Source organism: Eulemur rufifrons, chromosome 19 (assembly GCF_041146395.1).
Source record: "Eulemur rufifrons isolate Redbay chromosome 19, OSU_ERuf_1, whole genome shotgun sequence".
NCBI lineage: Eukaryota > Metazoa > Chordata > Mammalia > Primates > Lemuridae > Eulemur > Eulemur rufifrons.
The window spans coordinates 28,022,284-28,035,598 of NC_091001.1; the positions used below are offsets into that span (position 1 = coordinate 28,022,284).

Below are 13,315 nucleotides of genomic sequence, written 5' to 3' on the forward strand. Positions count from 1 at the left end.
GGCAGCAAGAATCTCTTGCATTGAAGCCCATTACAACCCCCCCCCCCATTTTAGCTCTCAAAAACGATGCCAAGAGCAGCCACAGGTGTCACAAACTGGGCACATTTATATGGCTTGTGGCACTTTCCAAAGTTACAGAAAGTAATTTGTCAGGCTATAGCAAGGGCTATAAAAAGACCATAATGTTCTTTGCCCAGTAATTCCCTTTTTTTTTTTTTTGAAACTGTTAGAGAAGTAGATCAAATTATGGAAAAAGCTTCATGAGCAGGGAAGTGCTTTTGCAGTTTTAGCAATAACAGTGAAGCACTGGAAAGAGCCCAGATGTCCAGGTGTAGAGGAGTGGGCTAGTGAGTCACGATATGTCCACACGTGGAAGATCAAGTGGCCATTGAAGTGGTAACGGGGTGATCCTGGTTTGTTGACAAAAGTTTCTAAGATAATGTATATTTGAAAGGGGTTTAGAAAATTATGCATGTATCATTATAACCATGCAAGTCAGGGGGCAGCAAGCTTTTCCTGCAAAGGGCCAGATAATCAATATTGTAGGTTACACTGGCCACATACAGTCTTTGTTGTATATTTTTCTTCTAGTTCTTCTTCACTTTCTTTTGATCCTTCTCATTTTTGTTTTCCTTCTCTTCCTTCTTTACAACACTTTCAATACACATTAGCCATTCTTATCTCACTAAACTAGAAAAACAGACCTTGGGCAGTGGTTCCCTTAACCCTGATCTAGGTCTGTGCCTACTTGGGAAATAAAGGCCGGAGATGTTACCTGTTATTCGGAGTAAAGGAGTTGTTTTCAGACGCACTGTCGCGGGTCTTATGATGTGTCTAACTCTGACATACAGTTGTGCATGCGCGCGCACAGTGACAGCCCCGTGACCCTGGCAAGGGCCTGGCTCAAATCCCCTTCTGTCCGCTCTCCCACACTCAAAGCTGTCACCCTGGGCCCCTCCAGTGAGCATATCTTGCTGTTTATTTTCGTGAAGACATGCAAGTGTTTTGTAATTCTGGCTTTTGGCGTTTGCAGCCGGGTGGGAGAGGCTGCTGTGGTTGCTGAGAACCACATCAGCCCACACCCTGCGAGCAGCCTTCCCAGCATGCAGCAGCGACGGCATTTGATTGGGCAACTCCACCTACATGGATTTAAGAGTTTGTCCTTCCTCTCTGTGTCTACACCTGGACAGCTGAGCACTGCTAGAAAAAAGTCACACAACCGGGCACAGCGGGTATCCCTACAAACTTATGAGCCCCCACCTCAAAGGGACCTGCAATAGTCTGCCCAAGTCCTTTCTCCCCTCCCTTCCCCTCCCCTCCTCGGTCCTTCCCTCCTTTTCATTATTTTTTCCAATAACCCACCCTTGTACTCTCCTGCCATGGGCTTTTGCACTCTGATATATCCTTCTTCTTCTATTTCCCCTGTCTCAGCAGATGGCTTTACCTCCTTCACAGAGAAAATAAAAGCCATCATACAACTTCCCATCCCCAAACCTCCAAACACGACTTTTTTCAAACACATCTATCCCTTCTCTGCAGGCCAGACGCAGAGGGATTCCTCCCCTCAAAGGCTGATCCACCAGCCAAGTTCTCAGTCCCTTCCAGCCATCCCAGGGATATGGGGGGTCATCCCTTCTCTCTCCTGTGTCTTTGTTCTCTTCTTCTCTCCAGGACGTTCCTCTCAACACTTAGCCATGTTCTGTTCTCTCTCTTCTTTACAGATAAAAACAAAACCTCGAGCAGTACCACCTCTTGCCTCTAGCTCTCCTCCTGGCGCAGGGGACATCTCAGTAGAGTGACGTGTGTCTGCTGCCCGTCTCTCTCTCTCCCAGCACCTCCCCAGTGCACTCCAATTTGGTTCCCTCCCCCATCACTTCATTCGTTTTAAGTCACCAGTGACCTCTCTCCAGTACAATGGGGACAGCTGACTACTCCTTCCTTCTACAAACACTCCCTTTGTCCCATTTGGTGACATCACATCCAACTTCTGTGGTTCCTCATCCTGGTCTTGTTAGCTGGCTCTCCTTCTGCCACCTGTTCTTGAAATGTTGAAGTCCTCGGGACCCAGTCCTAGGCTGCTTGTCTCTCCAAGGCAGCCCCAGGGATAAGAGGTCATCTCTAAGCTAATTGACGTATGTCTCTAACCCAGATATCTGAGCTCAAACATCTGTCTGCCTCCTACACAGCGTCTCCATGCGATGTCTCGCTGGCAACGAGACCCGCATCTGCCCCATCTTCTCTGCCTCTCCAGAGCCCCGCTGCTCCCTGTCCCCGCCCTTGGGGGCCTTCCTGACCTTTGCCTCTCAAACACAGCTCTTCACCTTGTCCTGCTGCTGCCGCCGCCTGGGTTATATCTCTGTCATCCATTGACTTTCTCTGCCACCCCCGCCTCATCGCCATCGGGGCCATGATGACAGCCTCCACAGTGGCATCCCACCCACTTTGGCGCCTGTCCAACCATCCTTCACACTATGCCAAGAGAATTCTTATTCAGAGAGAAAGTGATTTGTGCTCCTCCTGTGTTTTCAGCTCCTCGGAGTCTTCCCCTCCCTGGGTCCCCCAGGTCCCCCAGGCCCTATCGAGGACACCCCTGCCTGCCTTAGAGCAGGAGCTGTCACTCTTCCACCATCACTCTGGATGCAGAGCCACGCTGGCCCTTTCAGACTCTCAGGGGTACATTTCCTGCCCCAGGACCTCCCACCCACTGTATCCTTTGCACAAAGCATTGATTCATTCACCTGAGTCCAGAGTCCAGGCTCTGGACCATCGTGCTGGACGGCAAGTAGACCAGGCGCTGCGTCATCGTGAGGGTTCCGTACTTGTCACCGTGCCAACCACTTTCTCTCTTTGCTCCTGGGTAGGATGAACTGTTTAACCTGAAACATGCTGATGACTCCAGGTCTATTTCATACATTGAATAGGTAGATTTAGTAAGTGCTAGTAGGTAATACTGAATCATTCCTTGTAGAATTACTAACTTTATTTATATTCTTTTCCAGCGGGGTTGGATTAAGTTTCCTCTTTTGCTGGATATTGATGATCATCGTGGTTGTGACTTTTGTCATTGGTACAAATGTGGAAAAATTGGTCTGTGAACCTTATGCAAGCACAAAGTTCTTCCAGGTAAATATGTTTTTGCTACCCATTCAGGGGAGACTTGAACAGGAACTTGAATTTCCCCATGCCTTGTGGATTACTTCAAGAGCAGTGCAAACACATGAGCAGTTTGGTTTCAATTCAACAAGTTGAGATGTTTTCTATTTGTAAGAGCAAGGAAAAAAAGAATATATATATGTGTGGTAGCCTTCTCATTTTCTAATTGTAAATGAAATCAGTGCCAGGAATTAAGGCCACTCATCAATGTGGATTGTAATATTCTGGGAGAATAAAATTCTCCTTAGCAGTAGTTTCCAAATGTGGCTGAGAACCCCAGAACTTTACAAAGATGTCCAGACAGATGATTTGGTCCCTAAATTTGAAGGGAAAAAGGCTGATAAAGTGCATGCCTCATGGCAGAGGGCTGTCCCTGACAGTCCCACAGGGCAGTTAGGAGGTGGATTCAAGCTTCACCTTCTCCCTCTAAGGTCAACTACCACGGTGGGCAGTTTTGCTTTCTTCATTAATGAGAAAGTTTTAGTCTAAGTGTCTGGCTTATAACTTTGGATTTCCAAGGTTTTCCCCAGATGCTGATTTTTAAAATATATTTCTGTTTCCCTCTTCTATTATATACACATTTTCCATCTCAAATCTCATGAAATCAGGTGAATGACTACTAAGGTACTCAGCTGTTGTCATGGTATTTTATTAGGTCATTAAATAAGAAATGTTCTATTTTGAATCGAAAGTATAATATATTATATCTCAAACAAGAAGCAGTAGAATTATTCAAAGTATGTGTCAAAACTGTCGACACAGTTTTGCCATCTTAACAGTACCTTGCTTATGCCAGCAGTGAAGAAGCCTGGAGAGCAAGTGGCAATGAAATCATTTTCCACAGCTTATTGAGAATTGAATGTTTTTCCTTGCAAGAAGTGGTCCAAAGCCTGGAAGAAGTGGTAGTCAGTTGGCGAGAGATCTGGTGACTACGGTGGAAGACAGAGAATTTCCAAGTCGAGCCTCTGTAGTTTAAGCAGCGTTGTTTTTTGTGACATGCGGTCTTGCCTGTCTCTGTTGACCAATCTCAGCTGCTTAATCACAAGCATCCTCAACATTTCATCCAATTGGTTGTGAGCAGACATCAGCTGTAATTGATTGACCAGGTTTCATGAAGTTGTAGTGGATAATACCAGCACTGGACCACCAAACAGACACCATTAGCTTTTTTTAATGAATATTCGGTTTTGGACTGTGTTTCAACACTTTGTTTTTATCCAACCACTGTGCCGAACACCTGTGACGGTCAAAAAGAATCCATTTTTCAGCACTCGTAACAATACAGTGTAGAAATGGCTTGCCTTTATGTTGTGACAGCAAAGAAAGGCAAGCCTCGAGACTTATTTCTCTTCTGATGCTTGTTTAATTCACGCAGTACCCAGCTATCGAGCTTCTTTACCTTGCTGATTTGTTTCAAATGGTCCAATATTATTGGAATACTAATGTCAAACCTTGCTGCTACTTCACATATAGGTTGAGATGGATTCGCTTCCACTACAGCTTTTGGCTCATCATTATCCACCTTGGTCTCGGGTCACCCACGTGGCTCATTTTCAAGATTAAAATCACCAGAATGGAACTTCTCAAACCATCAATGTACTCTGTATTTATTAGCTACATCCTTCCCAAACACTTCGTTGATATTTTGAGCTGTCTGTGCTGCATTGATTTCACAATAGAACTCATATGCAAAAATAACATGCATTTTTTACTTATCCATGATTTCACAAAAATTGCTCTGAAAAAAACATTTGAAGGATAATCACAAGCCAAAATGTGCATTTGAAAGAATGAGGACATACCTTCACCAAAAAAAAAAAAAAAAAAAAAATCCAGGAAATGTCAAAGTGAAATGTCAGGTATCAACTGTCAAACTTAGTACTTAAGGAAATCAGACATTCCATACTTAAGAACCTAATAGTTATTCAATTGGTTGAGGAAGATTAAACCAAGAGCATTGATGTGTCACATAAATTATGTGCATTTGGTCTCTTGATAAAAGATAATAAGAAGACATCAAGCCAGGTTTCTTAATCTCCTATATGGGGTTGAATCTTTAAAAGGTAATTCTTAAAACGTAGGGGATATTTCAAAACCATTTATACTTCTCAAACACATACACAGCTTGCACTAACTTACCCCTCTTAAATATATATGGTGCAGGGGCAGTGACTGTGTGGGTTTTAATTTCTTTTGTCCAGAGACAAGTAGTGAAGAGCTGGGTCTGCTGCTTCATGGCTTTATATTAGCTATTCTGAATCAAATTGTCTTGTCTATTCCATCCCTTTTCTAACATGTTGTCTTACTAAAATAAAGCTAACGGTTCTCAAAAAAAAAAAAATAATTTCAATAATTCTTATGAACGCCATCCAGCAGCCGACTGATTTATCCCAATCACACTATTATTTTCTAGTTTTAAGTTGAAGATCAATAGAAAAATCTGAAAAATATATATTAACAGAGTATTCATTTTACTATATGTATGTATGTTAGCATAAAACTGTGTTTTTTAAAAAAAACGCTTTTTAATTTGTTCCAGGTTTTGGACACACCCTATTTATTCAATGATAATTGGCAATACTATCTCTCCGGCATCATATTTAATAAATCAGATATTAGGCTCACTTTTGGACAAGTTTACAGGTATCAATAATTGCATTATGCATTTTGCTTCTTAAAATGTTCTTTCTCCAGAATGAGAATTTTGCTTTCAATGTGTTTTTTAATCTTAATGCTATGACTTCCCAGGTTCAGAGATAGGCTGTTGTCTAGTCCTAGCAAAGAAATAGTAGAAGTGGTACCGAAAAGACAATCCTTCCCCTGAAAGCCTTTGAGACCTCAGAGTGGGATGTCTCAAGGTCCCTCTCTCCAGTAATGTCTGGGACTCGCTGGTTAAGGTGACCCTAAGATGAATTAACGGGACCCTGTGAGAACAATTGTTCAAGAACCACCTTGCCCAAAGTAAAAGCCATATAGCAAGAATTAAGTGAATGGGTCCAAATCACAAATGGACACCGACAAGAAAATAGCGATGCCTATGGAAGGGCTGACCTGTGCAGTCCGGTCTCCCGGGCTCCAATCCTGGCTCCGCTCCTGGAGCCTCTGTCACCTTGGGCAATTCAGCAGGGGTCATGATAATAGGAATTCTCACCCTGGGGTTGTTTTAGGGTTAAGTGAAAAACATGAGATTAGAACAGTGCCTGACACAGCATGAGCATTTGATAAAATAATATCTGTTTTTATGATTGTTCATCTACGCGCATTTTCCCATCTTTGGCACATAAGAATGCTGGCAGAACATTGTAATATGACCCCTACCACTAATATCTTTGGAAATCTGATACTCAGATTTCCTTAAACACTTTAAAATTTTCTTGAATTTTCAAGGTCCTACCTGATGCGTTTGTGATGTGCCACAGATTGTTTTCCTGTGTAATGAAAACTCTTTTTTACCTTTCTGTCATTTGCCCCTTTGCACCTCCCCTGAAGGGTAGATACCCTCTCTTTAGCAGCGAGGTCAGAGCAGGGTGAGCTGTTTCCCCTAGAAACATGTTCCTTCCTAGCACATCTCCTTCCAGGCTGCATAGCCTGAGTCTGGTTCTGTCTTCCCTCATGTGGCTTTCTTCTCGTTGCCTTGGTCACTTTCTTTCCCCTCTCTGCATCCTTCTCAGCTCCATTAAGTATGTGTGTTTCAAGGTCCAACAGCCAGACAGGCACATTCTGACATGAAAGAGCCTGGTGACCTCTGTATGCCGGGAGAATTCCCTGCTGGGCCCCCACACCCTCTCTCACCCATCAGGACAGGGACCGAGCTGGCCCCTGTCCTGATTCCTGAGCAACTGACAGTCTCTCTCTTGCTTAAGCTTCTCCCAAAGAAATATTGAGGCTTTTTCGCCCTTTAGTTCAGCTTTTGAAGCAGCCCACAAACAGTATTTAATATTCCTTTCCTCCTAAATCTAGGATGACTCTTTGCTCACTTTGCATCATGCACATTTGCCAGATGGTGAAATGAGTTGCCTGGTCTGATGGTTCATGGTCTTAGGTGTCCGATCTTCGGTGTGAACCCACAGGCAAGCAGCTGTCTGCTCTGAGCCCTGGGGAAGGAAGTCACTTTAATAGTATTTGGAACCAATTCACAGAATGCATTTTAAACACCGATGACATTTTTATTTCTCCCCATGGCAAGACCAGAGAGCCAGAGGATGTGTGCATTAACACAATGTGTTCTTAGCGAATGAAACTGAAAACACACAGGGTGATAGAGACTCACATTGAGAGCAGAATGTCTCAGAGGTGGCAGACACAGGTCCCCATCTGCCCTGGGGCCTTTCCCATCCTCTACAGAAAAACCACCATTCTCAGTGTTCTTATTACCCTCTTAGAATTTCTTTATGCAGGTTTAAGCAAATATTAGCCCTCTGCCTGATATGATTATATAACTTAGTAGCATTAGGCGTCATTTGACACTCGAGAGAATTCTTAAGCATTTTGTGAATTGTCAGATAGACTTTCAGGCATTGCAAATTTTTTTTGCACTTTTAAAAACATTTTCAAATATGCATGCATTTAATTAATAAATGGTCATTTGTTCTTCTAGTCGACCCACAGAATTTATTTTAAAATAAATATAGCTATGTCGTTACTGGGGTTTTTTTATCCATTTATTTTTTTATTTGTATATATTCATAGGGTACAAGTGCAGTTTTTTTACATTGATATATTACATTGTGGTGAAGTCAGGGCCTTCAGTGCACCACGAAAGCAACACACATTGTACCCACCTGTTGTTACCGTTTGTTTCTGTTATACAATAAACGAATTCAGTGCTAAGTAGTAAGAATGGTAATTTTAAAAAATTATAAGAGCTAGCACCCACGTGGCACTTTCTGTGTGGCAAGACTGACGGAAGCACTTTGTGTATGTAAACTTCTTTAACTCCCACAACACTGTGAGCTAGGTACCATGTTAACAACTACTTTCGCTGCTGTACGAGGATCCTGAGTAACTGAGGATACCTGAGATATTATACAAAGTTGAATGAGACTGTGGTCCTACTGTCTTGGAAAACCTAGTAGGGAGATAGATCCATAAAGAAGTGCTCTAGAACGGGGCGGTACTTACAGGTGATAGAATGTACTGAGGCCACTGTAGAAGCTCCAAGGAGGGCATCTCATGCAGCTTGGGAATGGAAGAATTAGGAAGGGCTTCCTGAGAGAAATGGCACCTGAGCCGATCATAACGTGTTAGTAGGGGTGGGCTGGACAAAAAAGACTTGAAAAATGCAACCAGGCTGAGCAAGGACCACAGGGAAAGGCAGGGAGGTGTGGGTGGCAGCAGCCTGTCCTTGAGAGGTTTTTAAAATCCCACTCTCACTTTCAGGCTGAGTACAAAGTACAGGGACAGAGAAAAGTCCTTGTTTCCATTACTGAGCCCATGGCGGTGAAAATTGAGTTTCTGGATACAGCACTTGGAATGAATTTTTGTCCCAAACCTAATATTATAAATGTTACTTGTAGACTCTACCTTCTAAATCTTTCTTAAATCCATCTCCTTCTCCTTTCTCCCTGCTTCCCATTCCAACGTTCAAACATCCAGGAATGTGATGTGATCTAATGACAAATGTTACTTCTTGCCTAAATTCCAAGGGGTCCCATGACCTCTGGCAAAGAGACAGCTGATGAGTTGCACATTTGTCCCGTCTGCACTCATGGCAGACATTGCTAATCAACTGTGGTCTTCTGCTTAGCACAGGGAGCCTCAGGCTCCTCCTGGATGGCATGCTCTAGGCAGACATTAGCAATCCATTGACGCTTCTGTGCACAGTTAAACCTGTCCGCCATTCCTAGGCTGAGAGGTCAAGGCCAAGCTTCTTGGCCTGGCGTGCCAGCCCTTCATGATTCTGGCTCCCGAAGAACTCTCTAGTTTTACGTGCACCAAGCTCTAAGTTCCAACAACACCAATCCACTTTTTCCCTGGGAGTATCGCACCCCTGGGGTGTGGGAAAGTTGCTTCTCCCAGGCATCCATCCAGGCTGGCGGGCTCTGACAGCTGTGGCCAGGAAGAGTCGCACCTTCAGAGCTGTGGCTATCTTTGTGGCCGGAGTATGCATTCAATGAGGCCCACCCTCCTTAGCTCAGTCGGGTAGGCATTTTTTCTGTGAAGCCCAAGACATACTTTGTGGCACACCTCTTTCTAGCAAGTATCATTTTGTGTTTTTAAAATGAGAATGTATTTCTTCCCAATTTGTAAACTTGTCCACAGCCGTACTGGAAACAGCACAAAGGAGACAGATGGAGGGACGTATTTATCAATCTTATATCTCTTCCAAAAATGGGACTGTTAGTAAATTGGGGAAAGAAGTCAAGAGTGGCGAGTGCTAGGTGAGGATGCATGTGGCCCCTGGGGACACCCAGGTCCGCTTCTGTGGTCACAGATTAAACATCTTTTCATCTTCAGCAGTGTACAGAGGTAGCTGCTTTTCTGGGTCATGATTTCTCTGTTTACTCCCACAGTGACTGCAAGAACAATAGAGGCGTTTATGCCACTCTTCATCTGGAGAATCGCTTCAATATCAGCAAACATCTCAACATTAACGAGGCAAGTAATTGGAACCAGTCATGGAACCGACACAGTATTTCTTTAGTAAATCCAGTCATCTTTCTTTCTTTTTTAAAAAGTGAGATGAAATTCCCATAAGATAAAGGTAACTATTTGAAAGTGACAGTGCATTCCCATGGCTGTGCAACCCTCCCCTCTATCTAGTTGCAAAACATTTTCTCACCCTGCAACCAGTTGTCTTTCTTGCAGCTTCAGTGTTTTGAGTGGAATATGCAAGAGCCTCTAAAAGGGCCTCACTGCAGACACTTCACAAGGAAAGATGTCATTTCACTGGGTGTAGATGTTCCTATAAGAACAAGCCCCACTCGTTCCCCAGGGAGGTTCCGTCCCCAAGACCATCCCTCCTTTCTGCCAGGCCCTGGAATCAGACATTTGGCACAGAGAAATGTGGTCCACACTGTCCTCATCCCTTATGAATCATGCTGTGGCCCTGGGACTCCAGGGTGGGCTCTGGTGAGCTCTGCCAGCAAGAGACAGAAAGGATGGAAGCACATGGAATAGAATGACACCCTCTCCTCCTTTGCCTGAGCCCAGACCCCAGTCTAACACTCCAGGGAGCCAGGCATGGCGGCTCATACCTGTGGTCCCAGCTACTCTGGAGGCTGATGCAGGGAGGTCAGTTGAGCCCAGGAGCTCAAGGCTAGCCTGGGCAACATAGCGACACCCCATCTCTAAAACTAAAGACTCTGAGGAAAGACCATTCCAGAGCTCCGTGGCCAAAAGGAAAGGCAAGAGAGATTCAGCTGCTCTCTAGAGGACAGTTAGCCTAGACAACCCCTACCTCCCACACCTGCAGGCCGCTTCTGGCCTCAGCTGTGCAGGGAAGACTCAATCTAGAGAGCCCTCTTTCTTTGGGGCTTCCAGAATGAGAACAGATACCAAGGGCGGAGGTCATTCCCAAGGCCCACAGCTCAGCCACGCAGGCATCCCAGAAGGCTGGCAGCAGTCCTGTGACACCGTGATGGCTTCATGGTTTCCAAATGTGAAGAGGTTTCTTTGAAAGCTGTACGTGAATTTTTGTATTAATTTATCTTCCCTAAATACTCCTTACATGTGCATAAATAAAATGATATTTTCTATAATGTTATATGATATAAATAGATGCCCGTCATGCCATGGGTCCCTTTCTCTGCCCTCAGTGGTGGGTGGTATGTGCAGAGCACTGCCCAGGGCTCCCCATGCTGCCAGCACAACCCCGAATCGGCAACCACATTCCCGTGACCTTCCCCCAGTTAACTAAACACTGTTCCCCAAATCATATCTCCCGTGTCTTCCTCCTATCCAGCTCTAATGCATGCTGGCCCCTTCCCTGGAATGCCAGCCTGCCCTGTCCCTTTCAGCACTTCTGTTTGTCAAGGCTGGGGGCTCAGAAGCCACCTGCTCTGTATTGTCCTTCCAGGTCCCCTTCCCTGGAGGCCTTTCCAAGGCCCTGGTGTCCTAAGCCAGTTCAGTTCGCATGCCCCTCTTATGGCACAGCCTCTGCCCTTTGAGGTCTTTGAGGGCGGAGACAGAATCTTATTCTGCTTTGCATCCCACCTCCTCAAACAGTGCTTGCCATGGGAAGGAGCAGGAAGGAGGGCAGAGTACCAGGCAGAGATGCCAGCCCAGTGCATGCCTCGCTTTGTTTTGTTTTGGTTTGGTTTTGTGTCCTGTGTAATTTTACTGCTCTTTTAAAGCATTAAGTTTGTGACATTCTTGGAGAATAATGGATTGATTTATAACTTTTCTTTTTTCCATGCAGCATACTGAAAATATATACCATGAGTTTGAAAATCTGAACATAAATCTTAATATTGTTCTGCTGGACAAAGCAGGAAGAGCCAACCTTCAAAATTTTGCTACTTGTGGAATAGACAAAATAAATTATGCCACCTACTTGTCTCAGGTACCCATGCTTGATCTTTTGGGGGAAATTAGAGCATTGGATTTGTGTGTTTCTTTTTGTTTTTGTTTTTATTAAGATGAGATTCATATAACATAAAACGAACCATTTTAAAGTGAGCGATTCAGCGGCATTTAGCATATTCACAATGTTGCACAAATACCACCTGGTTCCAAAACATTTTCATCATCCCAAAGGAAATGCTGTACCCGTTAGCAGCTCCTCACCATTCTCTCCTCCCCCAAACCCCTGGCAACAACCCATCTCTGTTTTATTTCTACAGATATACCTATTTTGGATATTTCACACAAATAGAATCATACAATATGTGACCTTTTGTGTCTGACTTCTTTCACTTAGCATGTTTTTGCGGTTTATCCATGTTATAGCATGTATCGGTACTTCATTCCTTTTTATGGTTGAATAATATGTTGAATAAAAATAATATGGTTTTATATGTATAGATAAGAATGCAGATGTCACCTGTGTAAGAGTTTCTAACCTTGATTACTTTATAGTTACGGACCCATGTTGCCTATTAGGTGTTGTTAAGGTTTAAAAATCCCATATCCTTAACACAATTTTTTACGCCTCTTTTGTAGATTGGTAAACACCCTGCAAAAGTGAATCTCTTATCATTTGCATATGATCTAGAAACAAAAGCAAACCATTTGGTGAGTACAAATAGTCCCTGTTAAATGCTATAGTAGTTGGAGATGTCAAATGGCGATAGCATTCTTAGGGAGGCCACTGAAAAGAATAATCCCTTGTTTACAAATGCCTCTCTTGTGCATGCCAAAAGTCCCCACCAGCAGCCATTGCCATGTGGCCCAAACCTCTCTGAGCCTGAATGTTGCCAGGTGACCACAGCGGGGCTGATGTCCTCTGTGCTTAGAGCAGATGCCCTTGCTGCTTTCTGGACCTGCTTTCGCCTCTGTCGACCCCTCCACCTGGACACACACACACGTCATTTTTCTTGCAGCATAGGGGATAGTCCCCGAGGATGTGGGGGGAAGATTCCATGCGGTGCTTTGCATCACCAATAGGAAGTGGTGAGGGAGGGCAGAGACACCACCAGAGCCCCGTAAACATCCCCTTCATCGACTTCTCTGCTGGTTGGTGACTACTTGGCCTTAACTGGTCCCATCTGAGAAGCAGCAGACCACAGTGACAAGGAGCCTTGGCTCCTGGAGAAGACCTGGGTTTAAATCCTGACTCAGCCGCTTCCTAATGCTAGGAGCTTGGGCAAGATATTTCTCCTCTCTGTGCTTTAGTTTCCCCGTCTGTCAAATAGGGTTAATAAGCACCTACCTTACAGAATTGTTCTATGTTAATGTGCTAAACACCATTTAAATTGTGGGTTAAATAAAAATTTCTCAATCGAGCCTTGGTTTTCTCATCTGTAAAATGGGGAAACTCATAGTGGCTACATCATGGTGAGGTGGAGAGAGGACACAGCCTCGGGCACTCAGGTAGGAATCGTGAGTGTGGGTTGTTGCCGCGAGTCCGTGGGTCTGGGATTTGAAGCAGAGTGTCTTGGCGCTGTCCCAGCTGGCCAACCCCCATGCCCGCCCATGGCTGTTATTGCACAAGGGGGGCTGCCTGCGTGCCTATGTCCCGGCTGGCCCGGGCCCCCTGTGGTTAGAGAGAATGCTTTGAGTC

The 13,315-nt window shown here is 44.5% G+C and overlaps 1 protein-coding gene across 1 annotated transcript in view; it reads left to right on the forward strand.

The window, feature by feature from the left end:
• Positions 1–13,315, forward strand: part of PROM1 (prominin 1) — a 141,347-nt gene that overhangs the window by 110,170 nt on the left and 17,862 nt on the right. Inside the window, exons 15-19 of the mRNA XM_069495028.1 lie at positions 3,000–3,123; positions 5,693–5,796; positions 9,666–9,750; positions 11,513–11,656; positions 12,256–12,327. Of these exons, the coding sequence (XP_069351129.1) occupies positions 3,000–3,123; positions 5,693–5,796; positions 9,666–9,750; positions 11,513–11,656; positions 12,256–12,327 (529 nt within the window). The remainder of the gene's footprint in view (positions 1–2,999; positions 3,124–5,692; positions 5,797–9,665; positions 9,751–11,512; positions 11,657–12,255; positions 12,328–13,315) is intronic.